The sequence below is a fragment of the Dromiciops gliroides genome, chromosome 2 (genome assembly GCF_019393635.1).
Source record: "Dromiciops gliroides isolate mDroGli1 chromosome 2, mDroGli1.pri, whole genome shotgun sequence".
Taxonomy (NCBI): domain Eukaryota; kingdom Metazoa; phylum Chordata; class Mammalia; order Microbiotheria; family Microbiotheriidae; genus Dromiciops; species Dromiciops gliroides.
Window position 1 is genome coordinate 697,965,074 of NC_057862.1, and position 22,242 is coordinate 697,987,315.

The 22,242-nt window shown below is 54.6% G+C and overlaps 1 protein-coding gene across 1 annotated transcript; it reads right to left on the minus strand.

Annotated features, from left to right (window-relative positions):
• Positions 1-900: 900 nt before the first annotated feature.
• On the minus strand, positions 901-18,753 carry LAPTM4A (lysosomal protein transmembrane 4 alpha). Its single transcript, XM_043986398.1, has 7 exons — positions 18,511-18,753; positions 6,925-7,045; positions 5,897-5,973; positions 5,220-5,342; positions 4,545-4,640; positions 3,945-4,043; positions 901-1,513 (listed from the first exon to the last, which is right to left on the minus strand). Exons 1-7 carry the CDS (start codon positions 18,610-18,612, stop codon positions 1,439-1,441), a joined length of 693 nt encoding a protein of 230 aa, XP_043842333.1. The 5' UTR covers positions 18,613-18,753; the 3' UTR covers positions 901-1,438.
• Positions 18,754-22,242: the final 3,489 nt, after the last annotated feature.

Genomic DNA, 22,242 nt, shown 5'->3' on the forward strand with positions numbered 1-22,242 from the left:
TTGAGATCCAGGCTCCTTGAACCATGTGATTTTGTTAGCCAGAGGGGGAGGAGGGAATCTGAGACTTTTGTCCTACAAACAGGTCAGGAGGAGTATGATTGATTGTTATATCCTCATTGAGAGGAGAAACTACCCATTTTCTCATACCCTCCCTCTATCTCTATCCCTTTCTCTCCTCTTTCTCCCTCTCCTCTCCCTCTCTCTCTATTCCTCTTTCTCTTTCTCCCTTTCCTTCTCTCCCTCCCTCTTTCTCTCCTTCTCTCCCTCCCTCCCTCCTCTCTTTCCCTCTCTTTCTGTCCTCCTCCCTGTTATGAGCCCAAAGCACCCCAGAAGTTCTCTGGGGCACATCAAAGAACCTTCTCCTTGAGAAACTAATCCAAAGGACAGACACACCTAAAGAGTTAAGTGGAATCGGATCAGACTGAGCCAACTCCGGGACCCCCAACCCAGTAAGGCTCAAAGGCTCGGGCCGGCAAAGCCAGAAATGAGTCCCTGGGTCCCAATGGTGGTCCCAGCACCCAGAGCCTCCTTTTGTGAATCTGGGGCAGGGAGGGCTCCTCTCCTCTCTTCCACAGATGGGACTTTGGGGGGGGGGGCAGTAATCCATGGGCTGGGCCGATTAGAAATACTGAGAGGGAAGTATCCTGGCTGTCAAATCAACCCATTACCACCAGTGCACAGAGCTCTGGGCAGAGCATCAGGAAGCCTGCTGTTCCCTAGTTCTAATCCAGCCTCAGAAACTTTCTAGCTGCATGACCCTAGACAAGTCACTCGACCATAGGCCTGTTTCCTCATCTATAAAATGAGCTGGAGAGGGAAATGGCCAACCTCTCCCATATCTTTACCAAGAGAACACCAAGGGGGATTTTACAGAGTCAGATACAACCGAACAACACGAGATGAAGATTTTTCTGAAAAGGTTTATTAATGCATCTTGTCAGAGAGAAAGAGAGGTACATACAAATTGGAGCCATGCAGCCATCAGTAGACCCACCCCTGTTGACTGTGGGCACTCTGGGCATTCTCCTCCTTGGATCTTGAACAAGTCTTGGGTGGGGCAGGTGGTACCCAAGCAGACCCAAGATGAAGGAAGGGCAGAGTGTCAGTTCAAAGAGGATGCCCAGAGACCGCCCCCTCTGGAGTGACAAGAGCCCTAGGCTCAGGCTTAGCCAGATGTGGGTGGGCCAGAGCTACTGCAATGGGACCCAAGATCCCACCCCGACCAAACAAATGAGCCCCCACCCCCCTCCAACAATGTCCCTAACAAACACTCAGAGTAACAAAGGCTCAAGCAATTAGAAAATGACCTGGTGTGTACAGGCTGATAGGAAAACAACTTTGGACTGTGGGGGTGGTTCCTAGATTGGCATTTAGAAAACAGACAACCCCCGCCCCCAGGCTGGTGTAGTGTTTATTAACAAAAGTCTGGGTCCGTCCATCAGGCAGGGATATAAGGGGGCGGTGGGTCCTTTTCAGGCATCTTCACGGCCATTTCATAGGTGGGCAGGACGTACTGCAGAGGAAGAAGGACACGCTCAGCTCACAGTTGTTTCCTCCCCCCAGAGCCCCCTCTGCCCAAGGGGGCAGTTTGTTAAGAGACAAGAGCAGAGGCCTGCAGAACCTCAAGGGAAAAGGGCCCCCTTGTTGTCCTGCCTCTGCTAGAGGGAAGAGGAAACAAGGGAGCGCCAGCCACCCTGGTTGTGGCGACACTGGGGATCCCGAGGCAGGCGCCTGGGGAAGGGGCACCCAGGAGGAGGGGGCGACCGACAGACCCTCTGATGCTTTCCTATGCATTAGGGGAAGACGACGTTTGCTGCCAGCGCTTGGCGCGGTGCCCGTAGGCACAGAAGGAATGCTCACTGACCGGGCGGCATCTGTGCCCTGGCTTCAGAGGGTGTCAGTGGGATCTGGGAGGGCACTCATGATCCCAGGCCTAACCACCTCCATCTTGTCTGGGGTCGAGCTGCGCAAGACACCTGCACCCACCTCAGCTCCCCTTCAGCGCCCATCCCAGCAAGGCCCCGCCCCTTCTCAAGCCCCTGCAGCCGATGACCCTCCCTCTCCTTGGTGAGCACCCCTTCTTTGTCCCTGGTATAACCAGCTGGGACTTGATGGAAGCCACAGGGAAGGGCACTGGAGGAAGAGGATGTGTCTCGGGATGGCTGGGAAGGCAGGAGGGGGCGTGGTGGCAAGGGGCTGGCAGCGCTTTAGGAAGATCATAGTGGCCGGAGGAAGGACTATGTGGGGGGCAGGGGGAGACTGGAGGCAGGCATACCCCCCCAGCATAGCCCAGGCCTGAGGTGATGAGGCCTGTGCCAGGGTCGGGCAGCATCAGAGGAGAGGAGGGGGCGTATCTGGGAGATGTTGGGAAGATGGCCACAGCGTGGCTATGGGAGGACAGGCGTGAGAAAGAGTAAGGAGCCCAGGATGAGGCCTGGGTTGTGAGCCCGGGGCACGGGAGAGCCCCAGGCAGTAACAGGGAAGATCACCTTCTACCTTGGACATGTTGAGTTTAAAAGTTAATTGGGCACCCAGTTGGAGATGGGAAATCGGAGCAAGACGAGTGGATCTGAGCCAATACAGAGAACAACCTGGATCCAGCCAAGGAGACCAAGGAGGAGCAGAGAGGGAGGAGGGAAACAGGGGGGGGGGGGGGAGAGAGGACGAGCACTGAGAAAAGGCCCCTGAGAGGTTACCCGTGACTGCAGAGGGCAGGGTTGGCAGCGAGAGGAGAGATGCAGGCCACTAGTGTAGACGGCCTTTGGGGAGTTTAGCTACAAAGGGCAGAAGAGAAATAAGATGAGCTGTCTGAGGAGAGCGGGGACGTGGGCCTGTCTCTAGGAGGGAAGAGGGAGGGGGGATGGCAGAGGGATCGACCTGCTGGAAGAGGGGTGGAAGGAGACCCCATGAGCAGGCTGTGAGATGGGGGGGAGCCGTGGGAGGGGCTTGAGGAGGGAGAAGCTCTGGAAGGGCCCTGGTGGAGAGCGGGACAGGGAGCGGGTGAGAGGTACAGCGGGACTGCCAGGCAGCAGCCAGGGCCCAGGGGAGGCTGGGGACCCCCAGCAGAACCTTGGTTTGGCAGCCCATGTGCAGGAGTGAAGGTGGTGAATGAAGGTGAATGGAGGCTGAGGCTTGGCTGGGCATTACTGGCAATGGGGTAAGAGGGCCCAGGACTAAGAGGAGGCCAGGGTAGCACAGAAGGGGATCCCCAGGGGTCAAGATGGGGAGACGAGGAGGGAGCGGCGAGTGCAGAGGAGACGGCTTGGGAGAGCAAGGAGGGGCCAAGGGGCTGGAGGTCCCAGGTCAGACAGGAACAGCAGAGGGGAATTCTCGATCCGGGTGTGACCATCTTTGTGCGCGGCTTGTGGGTCAGCCGAGTGGTCAGTGTGTCCCCCGTGGAATCCCCGAGGGTCAGCACCGTGTGGTATTCTGACACTGACTTGGACAGAGCTATGGCCGCCTTGTTTGTCAGACGGACAATGACCACAAATTTGGACCTAAAGACCCCCCACAGGACAGAGCTTTGGGCTGAATCTGGCCTACTTCCTCTCCCCGGCTAAGGCATGAAAGATCTCAGCCTGGCGTTACTGGGGACAGGGTGAGGGCGGGGCACCAGGCAGCAGCTGCTGTGCCACCATCCCGGGAGCACACGAGTCACACAGGAGGCAGCCAAGGGAGGGAAGGGGCTGCCACCCACCACCCAGGCCGGGCGCTGCTGGCTCTGGCCCAGGATGCCCAGGCAGGCCACCTCCCACAGGCCGGCAGCCCACAGGCTTCTGGTCAGCAGGCCTTCCAGGAAACACTTGGTGAATGAATTCAGGACCTGTGTCCAGTGCCTGCCCTGAGCCCATCGGCTCATGTGTGTGAGGCCCCCCCCACCACACAACTGCCAATCAATGGGGGCCCCAGGGAGGACGTGGGGGACGCCCAGCCCCCAGCCTTACCTGTGGTGGTGCTTCGAAGGCCGGGTACACTGCAATCTCAGGCAGGTTTCTGTTGCTGATGTACTTGTAGCAATTCCAGACACAATTTATGAGATAAGCCTGAGAAGAGAAAGGCCTGTCACCCCAGAGGCCCAACACCCCCAATTCCCTAGGCCACCCAGCTAAGGACACGGGCCTTGCGTGGTCCATACACCAAGGTGCCCCCATCAAACTGCAGCCGGGAAGCCACATCATGGCCGGCCCCTGCCCCACACAATACTGGGAGGGTCCGATCCCAGCTGTGGCCCCCAGGACATTTCCCACATCCTAGGAAGACACGGCCAGTCCTGTCCCCTCCTCTGTGTCATATGCACAATAGTGAGGGTCCAATGCCAGCTGTGCCCCTCACCACCCCCCCATCTGCAGCCTCATGCATGCCACTGCCGTTCTCTGGGCCTCTAGGGAGGTGACGGTCACCCAGGTGTCATCCCTAGATATGGTGCCCACACACACACTGAGACTAAATCTGTGCTCTGTGGACCTCTCCCTGAAGAGATCAGAGAGCCAGGCTGGACCACAAGCCCAGGCTCAGATCAGGGGGAGGGGTCACGATCCACCTACCTTAAAGATGATGAACAGGGTGAAGAAGACGAGAACCAGGAAGAGGAGGCAGCTGGAGTCCAGCGCCAGCAGGTCGTCCTTGTATGGGAAAGAGGGCTGTGGGGCGACAAGAGGCCGTGTCCGTGAGCAGCCTCCTCCACAAGAGCCCCATTCAGAGGGACGGGCTCATAGGTTCAAGCGCCTGTGGGGGCTGAGGACAACGCCATGGGCTTCCCCAATCCTGCCTCTGTCTGGCCCCTGTGTGGCCCTTAGTCTCGTCCTTCTCTGTGAAACGTGCCTTGACTCCCTGGGTGGACACCCCTGTGCTACTGAACAGACAAATGCACACTCTGTGACCAGACCAAGTCCTGGAGCCTCCTGGACCTCAGTCTCATTCTCTACAAAGGGAGGCAGGCAGCAAGGGCCCTCCCAGCCCCAGGAGAATATGCCAGGCCACAGAGATAAATACCCCCAGTCTGCATGGGCACACTGCCTGCACAAGGGGCCGGCCCCCCCACCCACCCCAAGAGTGGCCAAGTTCCACATGCTCCTGAGGTTGTTTCTACACTGGGCAGTCCAGATGCTGCCATTTGCCTCAGGGCTACTTAAGAGTCCTGGGGTTCAAAATAAGGAAAGTCACTGGGCGGACTCCCTGAGGCTTCTTCAAGCAAAGGGGCCCTGAGCCTGGATACTCACGAGCTGATCCAGATAATCTTTGATTTTGGGCAAATAAGTGAGTGAGCTGATGGCGACCAGGCAGCTGAGGACAAAGTCGAAGAGCCGGTAGCAGAGGAAGGGAATCAGCCAGCCCACGCGGTGCTGCCAAAGTGAGATGCACCACGTCAGGGCTCCAGGAAGGCACATCCCCATCCCCTCCCCTCCCCCAGCAAACTGGTGACAGGGCAAGCACGTCCGGGGGGCTGGAGCCTGGCACCAGGCAGGGGCTCTCAGGTCAGGGACAGAAAGAAAACATCAACACCAGATGTTTGGAGCCATTCTTTGTGGAAACAAGGGACGTGTCCTTCCCCAGGGAAAAGTTGAGTGCTGTGGGCCATGAATGCCTCAGACTGGGCGGGGAGGGAGGCAGGGAAGCATGGGATGGCCATGGCCGGAGAGCGAGCAGGGGAGAGCACGACGAGGCCCAGGGAGGGAAGAGCCACAAAACAGCTCAGATGGAACGGCTGCAAGAAGGCGCCAGAGTCCTCGCTCCCCCCAAGTCCTCGCTCCCCCCGTTCTGCTAACCCCTTTTCCTTCCTCAGAAGGGATGGCCCTAGGAGGACTGTGTGGGCCACAAGACCACCCACGCCCACTGATTCACAGTCTAAGAGGCACCCGCCCACTTCCAACCACTGGGCGCTTGGGGGGACACTCACGGCAGCGGCTCCATAGACCATCATGGCGCTGATTGTGAACATAAGCAGCGAGAAGGCAAAGAGGACGCAGGCGTTTTCTAGGGACAAACACCGGCAGGGTGTCAGTGAAGGGGCTTCCTCCGGAATTCAGCCACTTCATAAAACAGTCCTGCCGAGGGTCAGCCCCCCTCTCCCGGCTCCTCCTTGTGCCAAGGTGAGGCCCTCGGGCACACGGGAGGCCCCGATTCTAAGCCGGCCTTTGGACACTTAGGGCGACTCATTTTACTTCATCCACCTCCCTTTCCTCAACTCCAAAAGGAGCATGATAATATAGCTACCTCCCAGGCTGTTGTGGGGATCCACAGTACCGGCAGACAGTAGGTGCCTAATAAATGCTAGATCCCTCCCTGCCCAGACTCAGGCTCTTCTGACCATTTGTCTTCCCATCTTACTTTCTGCTCCTGCCTCTGGGCCTTGGTTGCCCCTCCCATCCCTGGATCTGCTCCCCCTTAAGCAAGACTCCTTTATACCTGTCATCGTAAACCCATGCCCGGCCAGCTCCTGTGCAGACCCTTAACAACTGGACAAGGGGACCGTGATACGTCACTGCCTTGTTCCTCAGCCCCCAGGGCCACGGGCTCAGCAGCATGCCACAAGTGAGAACAGCAGGGCTGCCACCTCTGGCCCAGGTAGCCAGCCCTTGGGGTACTCAGAGGATGCCCTGGGGAAGACAGGAACACCTTCACCTGTGGCTCCAGTCACACTTTGGGCCATTTCTTTCCCGGGTCCCAAGAGCTGCAGGTGGCTCCTGGGGACAGTCCACAAGGACGTTCTCTGTTCAAATACATGTGAGAAAGCCAAAAGGCCTCTGTGGCCTAGCCGACCTTGGCCGATGGGAGGCGTTAGCCAGACATGGCCCCTGGCCCTCCATGCCTGCCCTGATAAGCTATGGGGACGAGAGGCCCAGCTGAGGCCCAGCAGGCAGGAGAACGTGCAAGAGGAAGGATGTGCAAGTAAGCTCTAACCCAGCCCAGGGGTTTCCAACTTACCGGCCATCCTTTCAGAAGAATAGTAATTCCCAATGACTTCATACTGGAGGTTGACAGTGGCCACTGTATTGGGGTGAGTCACCTCCACGGTTAGCAGGATTCCCACCAGCAGATTCACCACCTGCAAGAAGAGAGAGGCCCAGCTAAGCTAACACCCTAAACCAAGCCGGGGCCCAGCTCAGCTGGCCCACGGAAGCCATTCCTCCTAATTAGGAGCGTTTCACATGACTGTTTCTCACGTCCCAGGCAGCCAGCAGGTCCAGTGGTCCAGGTGCTGGCCTGAGAAACAGGAAGGTCCACATTCTGCCTCCGTCCCATACTGGGGGGTGACCCCGTGCACACTTCACCTGTTTCAGGCTGTTTCCTTATCTACCAAACAAGGGGAAAGGACAAGAAGGAACAAACACTGACAGAGCCTACTGTGTGCTGGGCACACAGTGTGAGGGCTTTACAGAGCTGATCTCGAGAGATCTTCCCAATACCTCTGGGAGGAAGTTGCCACCATGACCCCCATTGTACAGATGAAGAAACGAGGCAGGCAGAGGTTCAATGACTTGCCCAGGGTCACTCAGCTAAGAAGTTTCTGAGGCTGGATCTAAACCAGTCAGGTCTCCTTGACTGCAGGCCCTGTGCCCGGTGGGGTCCCCTTGCTGCCTCACCCAGAGGGTTGATGTGAGATCAAAGGAGATACCAGCTCCGATGCCCTACAAACCTAAACTGGCCGACAGGACGAAGAGCTGCTGGCATCCCGGTCCTTGTTTCAGATCTGTAGCCCGCCCGCCAGATACCACCCCCCACCCCACTAAACATCAGAAAATCTCCCATGGGAATGGAATGCTGACATCTATGAAGACCCCCCGGGCAGCCTGGAGCTCAGCTCAGGTCACCAACAGACCTGTTAGGCCAAGTCAAGCCCTCGAAGCACTTTTTATTCTACCCAGAAGCAAGTGCCCATTTTCTAGAAAAACGAAATAGCAAAGCCTGGGGGATGGCTGAATGCCAACAGTGGAGCTGTCCTGGTTTTCTTTGTACATGATGATCGATGCCCTAGCCTGACCACAATACCCACCTAAGCCCCAGAGTACGTCACATCATCTCTCTGTGTGCAGCCCGAGAACCCAAGCTCTGATCCTGGAGCACGGCCACCTCTGGCCAAACAAGAAGGCCGACAAAGCCCAAACAGAGCCCTGAGGAATGACACGGAGCTGGAGCCACGGGGAAGGGCATGGCCTGCAGCTCCGACCGCTCCCCAAGGTCCTAATTAGGCCAAAGTGCTCACTCCCCCCCTCCCAGATGCCCTTAAGAATGAGCCTGGGGCAGCCCCGCAGGGAGAAGATCCGGGTCTTCTGGTCTCTTCCCTGCTCCTCAGGCACGTTTAGCTAAACTTAGGTCATCAGCAGGTGATACAGACAGAGATCTGTGCCCTTGCCTAGCCATCAATGGAGCACTTCCTAAGGAGCCCCGGCCAGGCGCTGTGCTAAATGCTGAGGTTACACAAAGCTGTCCCCGGGAGCTTACAATCGATCGCACTGGGAGAGCAAACCACCGTGGAAAAGGCTGTGGAAAGCATCCCATGGAAGGCGGAGAAGGAAGAGGGGCTGGGGAAGCCTTGTGGAGAGGACGGGCTTTGACTGGAACCTGGATGCCAGGGAGCTCGACAGTCACAGCAGGGGAAGAATTCCGGGCCCAGAGACAGCCAGAGATGGCCAAGCCGAGAGAGGGGAGCGTGCCGGGCACCGTGCTAAGTGAGGGGCCACAAAGAAGGGCAGAGGCGGGCCCTGCCCTCAAGGCGCTCCCGGTCTCCTGGGAGACAAGTAGCAAACACCTGTGTGCACATGGGACACGGGCCAGACCGCCTGGGGACTGGCGGATTCCGGGCAGAGGCTTGGAGCTGGGGAAGGAAAGGCCGGCAGCTGAGACGATACCCGCAATCAGAGAGGGGAGCGCTCGCTGAGGCACAGCAGGGATCCTGGCGGGGTCACAGAGGGCAGTGAGGACAACCACTGGCAAGGAAAGGAAGGGCTTTTTACACTGGGTTCTGGAGGCAGGCAGGCAGGCAGGGCCCCCCCAAGCTACTGCAGTTACCCAGGTGGGAGGGTGCAGTCACAGCACGAGGGGGAGGAGGGGCGTGTCCAAGAGAGGAAATGAAGGGAGCATCAACAGGACTTGGAGACCCAGGCTGCAAACCCAGGTGACAGGCAAGTCACTTAGCCTCTACTAGCCTCTGTAAAATGGGGGTCATGACACCTCCCTCCTGGGGTTGTTGTGAAGAGGAAATGAGAAAATACCTGCCAAGCAGCAGCAGCAACATTTCTACAGTGAAGCATCATCTGACCTTCACAACCACCCAGGTGAGGAAACGGAGGCAAACAGACTTGTCCAGGGTCACCCTGATTGGAAGTGGCTGAGGTCAGGTTTGAACTCATCTTCCTGACTCCAGACCCGGCCCCGTGGGCCGACTTAGCAAAGGAAGGTTCTGGGGGAAGGACGTCTACAAGACATCCAGCTCGATGACCAAGAAGTAATTGGGGAGGTGAGCCTGGAGTCTGGTGAGAGGTGATAAACGGCTCTGACAATGGCTGCACAGAGGTGACCCGGGGGAGGAGGAGACAAGAATGAACAGGTCTGAGAATCAGCAGGGCCGCCTCGGCCACATCTTCTGTCCAGGAAGTCGGTACGAATCTGGCGGACTAGACGGAAGGCAAGTCAAGGGGGCCTCCGCTCCCCTGGAGGGTGCTGGGTGGAGAACAAGTGAGCCGCGGACCCAAACAGCGCCCCAGGGAGCTTTGTGGCTTCCTTCTGCTCCCCAGCCTCAGGACCCGGAGCTGTCAATGTCCCCTGAGGAGGCCGCTGCCTGGGAATGGGACGTTCTGCTGGCCCCCGAAGACGCTGGAGTCCCAATCCCAAAGGACTCACGGTGAACCAGCTATCACCTCCAAAGAAAGAAATGAGGGCGTCTGAATCCAGACCCAAGCAGGCCTTTCCACTCTCTTCCTTTGACTTTTCTTGCCCAAAATGACTAACATGGAACATGTTTTACATGACGGCACATGCATGACCTCTACCAGACTGCTGACATCTCAGGGAGGGGGATGAGAGACAGACTCTGGAACTTAAAACTCCGAGAGAAAAAGAGCAAATGTCACCGGATAGGGTGAGCAGGCCTGTCTTCAGACACCCGTTCTCTCTGGAGGCGGATGGCGTTTTCTCATCATCTGTCCTTAGGATCATCTTGGATCACTGTGTTGCTGAGAATGGCCGTCCCTCACAGTTCTTCACCAAACAACAGGGCGGTCTCTGTGCACCCCCTTCTCCTGGTTCTACTCCCTTCACTTTGCATCAGTTCAGGCAAGTCTTTCCAGCTGCCGTAGGAGGCAAGCCTAACAAGTGGTCACACAGCTTCTGCAAGCCGAACGCCAAAGAGATGGAGCCCACCCCGTCTCCGGGAAGCTCCCTCTACTTCTGAGTAGCTATGCTCCTAGTTCCCAGATTCACCTCCCTCCGGGAATTGCTCCAAGGTCACAACCCTCAAAGGGCCAGCAGCTGCCTACAAAGCCCACAAGGCAAGAGGACAGGGAAAGTAAATGGAAATGTGCTGATAATGGAGCAGGGATTCCTGAAGGCCCAAGGGAAGGGCTGGGCAAAGCTGGAGTGAGACTGGAGAGGCAGGACTGAGGTGGGGGGGGGGGGGGGAATGGGCAGTGATGGCTCAGGAGGGGGCAGAGCTGGGGATTCAGCATCACTAGAAGCCACCAGGAATGAGTCTGGGCAGAGAGACAAGATATGGGAGCAGCTCTGCTGCTGATGGAAGGTGGCTGGCATGGGCTCCCTCGCCTCTTAGAAGCCGGAATTCCCTTCCAAGGTCAGCTTGGATACTCCCGTCTGCATGAAGCCCCTTGGCCCCCCAGCCGTGGGGCCTCCCCCACAGGGTAAACTTGTCTTTGCTTAGAACATCCACACACATGTACCCAGGGCCTCCTCCACACGATACCAGCTTCATGAGAGCAGGGAGGGTTGTCCTGTTATCCCCAGTGCCTGGCTTATAGTAGGTACTTACTCAACCAGGAAAACCAATTTGGAGATGAATCGTAGAAGGAAAAGAAAGAAGAAGAAAGAAGAGTTTATTGTGGGAGGGCAGCTAGGTGATGCAATGGATAAGCCACCGGCTCTGGATTCAGGAGGACCTGAGTTCAAATCCAGCCTCAGACACTTGACACTTACTAGCTGTGTGACCCTGGGCAAGTCACTTAACCCTCACTGCTCCACCAAAAAAAAAAAAAAAGTTTATTGTAAACTATAGGCAAACAATTAAGAACACTTTTCACACAAATAAAAACAGGTCTCAACAACCAGAGAAATGGTAAAAGGCTGGCAGGCAGGCCAAGCCAATGCAATAAAAATAACAACACTGCCTAAATGGATTTACTGTTCGGTGATATACCCATCAAAATTCCTCCTGAGGAATAAAAGGTCAGGAATATGAAGGCAATCCATGGGAAAAAAGGCAATCTAGAGGCGTGAGATCTCCAGCTATGACAAGGTGGTAATCGTCACAACAACTGGGAGTGGCGGCCTCCCCAGGTTTTTCTGGTGGATCCAGCGAATTGCTCGGGCACACAACATACAGAAGGCAATGACCACAGTTACTTAGTGCTTGACCAACCCAAAGGTCTCAGCTATTAGGGCAGGACCTCGACATCTGACAAAAACCACAGGGAAAACTGGAAAGAAGTTTGAGAGTATGTGCAGACCAACATCTCATACCACATACCCAGATAAATTCAACACGGGTACATGAATTAGATATAAAGGATGATATAAGCAAGTTAGGGGCACTTGGAAGAAATTACTTGTCAGATTCACGGATGAGGGGAAAGTTCATGATTAGACAGGTAAAAAGGATCACAGGAAGTAAAACGGATAATTTTGATTACACAAAATTAATTTTTTGCACAAACAAAACCAATACAACCAAAATTAAAAGGAAATTGGAAGGGGCATATTGCAAGTTTCTCTGATAAAGGCCTCATTTCTCAAATATTTAGGGAACTGAGCCAAATGTGAAAAAATAAGAACCATACTCCTATTGATAAACAGAAAAGGATACGAATCAGCAGTTTTCTGAAGAAACAAAAGCTATCAATAGCTTTTTATATCAATGAAAAAATGTTATCGATCACTAATTAGAGAAATGCAATTAAAATAATTGAGGTACTGCCCCACAACCAAAAAGGAAAATAACAAATGTGGGAGGTAATAATGTGGGAAAAGAGGTACACTCATCCACTGGTGGCAAACTTGTGAACTGCCCCAAACCTCCTGGAGAACAATCTGGAACTATAAAGCTGCGCATACCCTTTGACCCAACAATATCGCTATCAGGTCTGTACCCTAAAAAGAGCAAAGAAATAGGGAAAGGACCCATATGGACAAAACCATTTATAGCAGCTCTTTTGGTGGGGGCAAAAACCCGGAAGTTATGGAGATACCCATCAACTGGGGAAAGGCTGAATCACAACTTTTGGTATGATTCTGAGGAAATACTGTTGTGCTATAAGAAACAAGGAACGGGATGGTTTCAGAAAAACCTGGGGAGGCATACAAACAGATGCAAAGTGAAGTGAGCAGAACCAGGACACGGTTCACAGCAGACAGAACACAATGACAGCAATATCATACGATAATCAACCGAATGACTTGGCTACTCTGCAGCTATGAAGTCCATGCACTGTCTCTTTAAGACCAGAAGGAAGATCAGCAGCTTGTCCTCCTGCATTCTCAGCACTAATGGCTTGTTCTTAGGTTTGCGAAGCACTCTATCTATTTGATTCTCAGAACAGCCTTGGGAGGCAACTGTCCCATGAGGAAGTGGAGACAGACAGAGGCTAAATGGGGGGTTTGGGATTAGAAAAGCAAGTGATAGCAGGGATGGAGCCAAGCACGTTGACTCAGTTCTGGGGCCACTCAGTTCCTTTCCCATTCAATTACGGGGCTAATCCAGTTTCTGTCTTTTCAGAAAACTGTATTCAATTGCAGGAATTGTCGGGAAACTTGATTGCATTGTTCGAAGTTAGCCCTGTGTGGCTGGGAAGCTGGATCGCCTCTCCCTGCTGCCAAGACAACCCAAGGATCTAGGTCACTTTGACCAGGAGCCCCGCCAGACCCTGAGACTGCTGCGAGGAGTTTTCTCGCAGTGACGCATCTCAAGGGACTCACATGGCCCCACCCTGGTCCGTGAGTTCTTTCTTTTCTTTTCTTTCTCTCTCTTTTTTTTTTGGTGAGGCACTGAGGGTTAAGTGACTTGCCCAGGGTCACACAGCTAGTAAGTGTCAAGTGTCTGAGGCTGGATTTGAACTCAGGTCCTCCTGAATCCAGGGCCAGTGCTCTATCCACTGAGCCCCCTAGCTGCCCCAAGCCCCATTTGTTCTTAATGTGAAAAAATCTATTTTCCCCTGTATTTGGGGCCTAGTGCCAAGTTGAGGAGGTCTGATCCCCGTTTTTTATGCAATTGGCACGCTTTGCTGAACAACAGTCGATATGACCAGAAGCTGGAATCTGTTCCCTCAGTCATTTCATCTTTCACCAGCTCCAAATGACTTGCTTGGGGGTCACGGAGTTATTAATAAGTGTCTGGGGCTAGACAGGAACTCAGGTCTTCAAGACTCCGAGGTCTAGTGCTCCATCCTCTGGGCTACCAATCATCTAGGGTTTGTACACTATTAAAAACAAAATTCCAAACCTCATTAGAACGGAAGTTAGGACCTACCATGGGTGGTTTGTGTAGCATGAATAGTGAAATGTCAGACCTCATTAGGAGAAGTTAGGAAGCCGAGCAAATGGACAAGGCCAAAGAAAGTATCGAGGCCTACACAATCTGGGTCTGCCTTCCAAACGATGACGTGTGAGAAAAGTCACGGGTAACAGGGCACCAGCCTTCCTACACTGATTGGCACAGGCAGGGGTGTTTCTGTGCTGCTTTAAACCCTCAGGTTTTGTTGGTTATACAAAAGACTAATCCATCCAAGTTCATGGAGAGCCTGTTTTAGCCCCTCAAATCTCGTTTTCAATCATGGCATTTCCTAACTCGGTCCCGAGTAATGCTCCTGTAGAGGGGCCTGTGGGGAGAAATCCTGCTCAGCTCATTCGTGTAAGAGTGAGACAGTCCCGGGAACCCGAAACCCTGACCAGCAGCAGGCACTCTCCACTTCAGCTGTCCTACTTCCTGTTCCTGTCCCGGGCTGTTGTGTGGGGATGTCACCCTGCAGCTTCCCACGCTGGCTGTGGAGACTGTAATGAAATCCCTGTCCATCTTGAGGCCTGCTTCATTTGCACCCTCAGGGCTGGCCCGGGCACAGAGCCCCACAGAGATGCTGGCCTCCAAGGAAGGGTCAAGAGCAAAGCCATCAGCCTCTCGGACAGAGAAGCCACCAACACCAACAGGGGGTGTGAGCAGACTGGCTCCCCTCTGGCCTTGCCAGGGCTGGAATTCTAGGAACCAGTTCTTGCATCACTGGTAATTAATAATAAATAAAATAAAACTATTTTTAATTGAAGCAATATGCTCCAGTCCCAGGTCAGATACAAATATAAAAGAAATCACCCAGGGAGCTATAAAAGGCTGTTAGGGACAGGGATGGCACAAGTGACAACTGCAATAGCAAGAGGAACTTCCTGCATAAGGAAACTGTGCAGCTTCTAGACGTGGCTCTTCCCACTATCCTACGTTTTCTTTCCACGAGATGCCAAACGTCAAAACCTATATTTTTTGATCCGAGAATTTTTTCTTTCTAAGTTACACCTTTTAAACCAATCAAAATGATGGGAGAGGGACCAGCTAGGTGGTGCAGTGGATAAAGCACCAGCCCTGGATTCAGGAGGACCTGAGTTCAAATCCAACCTCAGACACTTGACACTTACTAGCTGTGTGACCCTGGGCAAGTCACTTAGCTCTCATTGTCCAGCAAAAGAAACAAAAAAAGAAAAAAGAAAAAAAAAGACAGGAGAAGTCTCAATGGGATGGATTCCGTATTTCTTATTGACATTAGCTACATATTCTCCTGAGTCTCATCAGCAGCTAAGCTTGAGCCAAGACAGGGCATGTCAGACTAGCCTCTCTTTCTTGGCAGAGTAACTAACCCCAGATATGGAAGGGGAATGAGCGTTTACATGGTACCCACCAGGGGCAAGGCATGTCCCCCCAGTATTATCTCATTTGAGCCTCCCAACAACCCCGGAAGGTGAGCGCTATTACCATCATACTCATAGATGATGAGACTGAGCCTGGGGACATGTCTCCGGGAGAGGCCCCAGATCTATCAGAGCTATGGCCTATCTTTATCAATGGCCGGCTTGTCAAACTTGCTGATGTTTTCCACAAAGTTGGGAGGAAGAGCTAATCCGGACCAACAGTCAGCATCCAAAGAGGTCTTGACTGGACGGAGAACTGGGCCAAATGGCTCCTGGACTGTGACTGTGAGTCAGCAGAGGGAAGTGACCGAAAAGGAAGCTTCGAGGGGAGAGATGACACGTCAGACACGGGGAGGTGGAGCCAAGTGAGAGCTGCTCAGCCTGGAGCAGCTTTGGGAAGGAGGAGGGCAAGGCAGGGGCAGTGGGTGAGGGTTTATAAGAGGCGAAGCGGGGGCTGATGCCAAGGAAAACGACCTGACAATTAGGCGGCCCAAAGTGGCGTGGGTGGGTTGGCTCTCTTTCCCTGGAGGCTCCATTTGCTGGGCATGCGGGGATTCTGTTCGTTCATGGGGGGTGGGGGGGGCACATTAGAAGAGTTCCAAGGACCCTCTGGCCTCAAAGCTGGACCACGGCTTGGCCTGCCTGGAAAAGGAGGAAGCAAGTTGCCTTCTGGGTTTCATCCCCTCTCGTGTGAACCTCTCTGGGGCCTGTGCACAGCAGCAGGATCTCTGGATTACAGGGTATGGCTAGTTTGGTGCCCTTCCCCGCACAGTTCCAAACTACTTTACAGAACGTCAACGAAGGCTTGCAAAGTGTCTCACCCTAGGTAGGTGCCAAGCACACCACGGCCCTGTCTTCAAAAACAAGGACCCAGTAATGCAGTGGTAGGCAGTGGGTGCAGAGAGAGCAGACGATGCCAGGCCGGGCCGGGTGGGCCGAGCGCCCTTGTCCCCTGGGGATCTCCCTGCCAGCGCACCTCCGGCCTTTTCCAGGAGGGCCCGTCTTTCTGTTCCCTTGCGTTTGCACATTCATTCTGAGCAGGAGGCAGGGGCTCAGGACAGAAGGACAAACAGAAGTCCTGCCCTCTGGCAACTTACAGGCCTTGGGGGGATCTGAGGAGTAACCGGGCAAGTAACCATAAAGCATTTGGGGGAGGGGGGCCCAACAGGAAAGGCCTTTTGGTGGGGGGAGGGGCAGCCAGATGAAGGCACCAGAGCCTGGACTTGGGAAGGCCAGAGGAACTTGGCTCAGAGCCCCAGCCTCTACCCTGATGCCCTCTGAGCTTTCTCCCAGTCTTGGAATCAATGATCCCCCATGATGCACCTGACCTGGGTCCTGAAAGAGGCTGGGGAGTCTGAGCAGAGAGTGCCTTCTAGGCCTGGGAGATGGCCAGGCCACCGGAAACAGGCCGGTTTGGCGGCCCACGGAGCAGTGTGGAGGAGTGGTGACTGAGCCAGGAGTGGTGGGCTTTACCGGGGCAGGGCTCAGGCTTCAGGAACAGCCAGCCAGCGCCCTGTAAGAACCTGCTTCCCACCCCCCACGGAGTTCCGTTTTCTCCTAAGAAATAAGCCCGGCAGTGTTCGATCCCAGGACAGATGGGCTCTTGGAGGACAATCAGTCCAATACCTTCATTTGACAGACAAGGGTAACTGAGGCTGAGTAGAGTTAACGGACTCCCCCAAGATCTCACAGCTAGCGTCTGTGGCAGGATTTGAAGCCAGACCTTCCCCACTCTCAGTGCCATTGAGCCACTATCTCCCCTCCCTATGCAACATGAGAACAGTCCTTTGTCTGGTAATGGTGGAGCCCAAAGAGCCAGAGACATGCCCATATCAGTGTTTGGTAATGCGATCTGTTGGGACCTGGTCTGCGATCATCACAGATGTATAAATGAGCAAAAAGGTCCTTGTTTCTGTCTGGAGTCAGCAGAGGAGCACTGCATGGGGGCTGGGGGGGCGGTTCTCCCCAAGCCTCAGTTTGTCAAGGAATCTTTCTGTTTCAGCAGCTGAGCACAACACTCCCTGGCAATGCAGTGGGGGAAAACGTGCCCTGAGAAGGAGGAAGGGAGAAATGGATGTGGGCCAGAGAACCTGAAATCGATGTCTCGACAAGAGGACTCAGAGGACGGATGTCATTCTATCACTGGCAAAGGAACAGTTTTTACTAGTAAAGAGGGGGTTGGCTGGCCCAGAGACTAAGGATCTCAGACAGTTCAGATCAATAACTGGGCACTAAGCAGTCCCGGGGGCACCAGGAAACCCTCCCGGACCCCCTGATCCCATCCAGGCAGCTCTCATCAATGGCATAACACTGGGGACCCAAGGGGACGGATGGCGAGAAGGGAACCTCTGAGGCAGCCCACTTCCGGCCAAGGCTCCCCGAGTCCTGCCACCTTCAACAAGCAGAGCTGGCCAAAGCCCAGGGAAAATGTCCTCACTTCAGGTACAGTGACTTCTAACTCCCCAAGCAGAAGTCATCAATTAACTTCAATCTGGTAACAAACTGAGGGCAACAACACCCAGTGCCCAAGCAGCAAAGAAGCTTCCACCTCTCCAGTAGGTTAAGTAGTGAAGAAGCCCTGGGTTCAAATCCTGCCTCAGGCATTTCAGTTCCTGGGCAAGTCTGGCCTTCTTTTAACCTCAGTTCCTTCTCCTGTAAAGTGGGGAGACTCTTTAAGGGGCCGGGGCTCTGCCCCCATGTCCCCTTCCACAGAGATGTTCCTGTTCTTTAAACAAGGCCCCTTGGGGCACAGGGCCTGGGCAGCGCCCCCCCCCAACCTTCCTCAGAAGGGGGGGTCCAGCCTCCCCACACCCCCTCCCTACTTTCAGAATTTAAAGGGGCATTTGGGCCAAGAGGGAGGGTGTCAGGCCTCTCTGTCCCCTCCCCAAGCCAGGTGGCTGAAATCTAGCCCTTCTGGGCAGAGCTCGGGCAGTGCCCGGCCTGCATCTGTACGTGTCTGGCACTGAGCCTCCTTCGTACGGCGCTCACTGGCATCCTTGTTTGGTACACTTGGATGCGCATGCCACGCCCACTTCTTTTGGGTATCACCAGGTGGGCTACAAGACCCGCGGCCCGTTTTCCACATCAGAGCCTGGAAATTCTCTGCCTAAAGTCCCAAAGCCAGACGACGGGAAGCCGCCCCCTCCCCCACTCAAATCCAGCTCACGAAACCCCTTTACGCATGTGCAAACAAGAGACGTTTACCAGCCCAGCTCGGCGCATGCGCGTGCAGAAAGGCGTTCATCGCCGCCCACTACGACCGGCCCCGACACGCACGCGTAGAGCTCCGAGGCGTTACCCCGCCCCACCCACAGCCCCGGGCGCATGTGCAGAGGAGCAGAGGCGTTAATTTTCCCCCCACCCCCACCCCCACCGCGGCCCCTCCCCCCGCGGGCTCACCATGTACCAGGTCCCCAGGATGATGGTCCCGGTGCGGACATGGCAGCAGCCGCAGCACCAGGTGCTGTAAATTCGGTCCCCGCGGCTCCGTTTGAACGTCATGGGCGCGGCCGGTCGCCTGATCGGCCTCACACCAAAGGGCCGGCTTCTCTGCGGTCGAGCGACGCGACACCCTCGGCCGCCAAAGCTCTTCTGCCTCCGCGGCGAACAGCTCCTCGGGCCGCCTCCTCCTCCTCCTCCTCCTCCTCCGGCCCCGCCCCAAGCCAACGCGGCGCCTGCGCAACCGTGCAGCCGCGCGAGCCCTTCCGCCCGGCCCCGCCCGCCGGCCCCGCCCCTAAGCCCCGGCCCAAAGGAACGGGGCGCGAGGAGGTGGAGGGGCGGGACCCGCGCGCCTCGCCCAATCAGAGAAGCCTCCTGTCCCCGCTCCCCTCCCCCGTCTCATGAGCGGGCGTCGCGAGACGATGGCGGCTCGTTTGTGTACGTGGAGGGCGCCGGGCGTCTCGGGGAAGGCCTCGGTTTAGCCCGGCTGCCCCGGGGTCAGGCTTTCTCCCGCACCCGATGATTTGGGATGGGGAGGGAGACGGGCTGGGTGGTCGGGGATTGCAAGTCAGGAGGGCCCACCAAGGCGATTGCGTGGCGAGCCGAGGCTGGGTGCACGACCCTGGGCGGGGCCGGTACGAGTGACGTCACCTGTGCCCGCCTCCAGGGGCGGGGCCAAGGGCGCACGCGAGGACAATAACACGGACGGTGACGCAAGCGCCTCCCGGGTGTAATTGAGGAAGAAAAAAGCCGGGTGGAGAGGAGCAGTGCTGGGCCCCAGCTTGAGTCGTCGTGACTGGGGTCTGAGCACTCTGGCCTCCACCTCCCGCGGCCTGCCTCAGTTTCCTCTTCTGTAAAGTAGGACCCGTGGCAGCCCCTCCCTTGGCCAGTGAGCTCGTGTTTGTGGGCGCCGGTCCGTGCTTGTCCCTCAGCTGGCCATTCCTGGGATGCTGGCTTCCTCGCTGCTGCGGGCCCGGCTCAAACCCTGCGGTCTCCAAACTGGCATCCTCCCCCTTGCCCACTGCTTGGCTCTCTCCTAGGGCGGAATCTAGAGCAAGAAGAACGGTGATGGAGGGTTTAGATACCTAGAACATTCCAGAGTAGACACCGCCCCAGACCTCCTCCGACGCTGTCCATGAGGACAGTGATGAGTATCTCCTTAACAGAATCCATTGCAGGGGTGGGTCTCATATTCCCCGACAAGACTTGAGTTGTTTTCTACTCCTGAGCTTTTACTTCTGTTCTCCCCATTTAGGAGGGAGAGAAACAAAAGGCTGGCTTGGGGAGGAGGGGAGGGACAGGACCCGTGGTGTCAGGGCATTGCTGCCAATCTCTACCACGGCCAGGAAAGGCTTTCAGTTCCAGGGCCTTGTTTACCTCCAAAGAACAGAACTTTGTGAAGCACTGGAAGGTGGCTCTCAACCTTCCCCCGGCAGGCCAGAGAATTTGTTCCCCAGAAGAACTGGGCCTTATCCCCCTTAGGTGCCATATAAACTTTTTAAAATTAATTTTTCTCAGTTACAAGTAAAGATATTTTTGAGTTCCAAATTTTTCTCTCCCCCCTCCCAAGGCCAACAAGCAATTTGATATAGGTTATACATTAAAATCATGTTAAACATTTCCACATTAATCAGAACAAAAGGAAAAAAACAAGAAAAAATAAACAAGATCAACAGCAAAGAAGCAACAAAAGTGAAAATAGCATGCTTCAGTCTGCATTCAGACTCCACAGTTCTTTTTCTGTATGTGGAGCATTTTCCATCATGAGTCATTTGGAATTGAATTGGATCATTGCACTGCTGAGAGGAGCCAAGTCTATCACAGCTGATCATCACACAGTGTTGCTGTTACTGTGTACAGTGTTCTGGTTCTGCTCCTCTCACTCAGCATCAGTTCATATAAGTCCTTCCAGGTTTCTCTGAAATCCACCTTGTTTCTTACAGCACAATAGCATTCCATGACATTGATGTACCACAACCTTTTCCCAATGGATGGGCATCCGCTTGATTTCCAATTCTTTGTGTTATGGGCCCAGAGCACTCCAGAAGTTCTTTGGGGTACATCAAGGAACTTTCTCCTTGAGAACCTAAACCAAAGGACAGACACACCTAAAGAGATGACTGGAACCAGATAAGACTGAGCTAGCTTCGGGACCTCCATTCTTCATTCTAGTCTCCCTCAACCCTGGGGAGATAAGATTAGGTGTGGCTGCTGCCTTTGTGTCCTGAGGAGAGAGATGGCTTGAGAGATCTGCAGCCACCCCTCACCCAACTCCTCCAGCCACCCCCAGTGGGGGATGGTCCTCCCTCACTAAGGGAACTTTCCACAATCAGATGGTCACCCCCCTCTGTCCTCTATAAAAGTACCTGCCTGTCTCTTAGTTGAGGAGATTGGTATCTCAGAGCCAGGCTCTGTGCCATGCCTTTCTCCCCATGAGAAGTCCAATGACTTCTCGGTTTCCTTTCCTTTTCCCTTCCTCTAAATAAACTACCATCTTATTCTAATTGCTTTTGTGTGCAAGAGGGTGTAATTCTTTAAGGAGGAATTCCTAAGGACCCCAAACTCCTACCCCTATCCCGAACCCCCTACCCCATTTCCCCCACATTTGCCACCGCAGATAGCTGCTATAAATATTTTTGTACTTGCGGGTCCTTTTCCCTTTTCTATGATCTCTTTGGCATACAGACCTAGTAGTGGTCAAAGAGTATGCACAGTCCCATAGCCCTCTGGCCATGGCTCCAAACTGGTCTCCAGAGTGGCTGGACCAGCTCACAGAAGAGTCATATTATCTTGGCAGAGGCCACTTCTCTAAACCTTGGTTTTCTCATCTAAAAAATGGGGCAGATGAAACCTTCAAGGACTGTGATATAAAAGCCCTTTGTAAACAAGGCTTCTCTAAATGTTGGGCATGTGTGGGGAGTACAGAAATATTTTCCCCTTCCTCATTTGAATAATGAGAAGAAAAAGTGGGTCATCCCTCCACCCCCACCATGCATAGAAATGATTAGGGCCTGCGGGAGGTCACAAGGGCCCTAAATGCAGTTCTCAGGCCACTTTTAGGGTTCCAGCCAGAGGAGATGCCCCCTCTGGAGGGAGTCTGGAAGACCTGAGTTCAAATCCACCTTCAGATTTCTTAGCCGTATGACCCCGGGCAGGTCACTTAACCCCTCTGCCTGCCTTAGTTTTCTTACATGTAAAATGAGGGTCAATAACAGCACCTGCCTCCCAGAGTGCTTGTGAGGGTCCAGGTGCCCTAAGAATTGCCAGCGGTCATGGAGGAAAAGTCACAGTGGCTGGAACTCCCAGGGCTGCTGCCCGGTGGCTGGATTCCAAGGGAGGCTCAGGTCTGCCCCTGGGCCACCTCCAGAGATGCCTGCCCCTCCCCCTTTTCCTCTCTCTCTAGAGTGATTCTGGACTTTGTAACCTGCCCCTGGGGGCCTGAGGGTGGGGTTCAGAGTTTTCAGTTTCCTTAAGCAGGTCCTGGCCCAATAAAACTGTTCGATAACTTTGATTGAATGGAGCACCTGGTATAGAGGTTGGGAAGGGCCTGGGAGGGATGTTAGGGAACAGTATTTGTCCCGTGGGATTTCTGCCTTCGGGCTCTGAGTGTTTGCAGAGCTTTTATAACTTCCCTAGGCTGGGAGAAAGCCAGGACCCCGCCCAAGTCAGTCACCACCATATCCCCTCAGATCC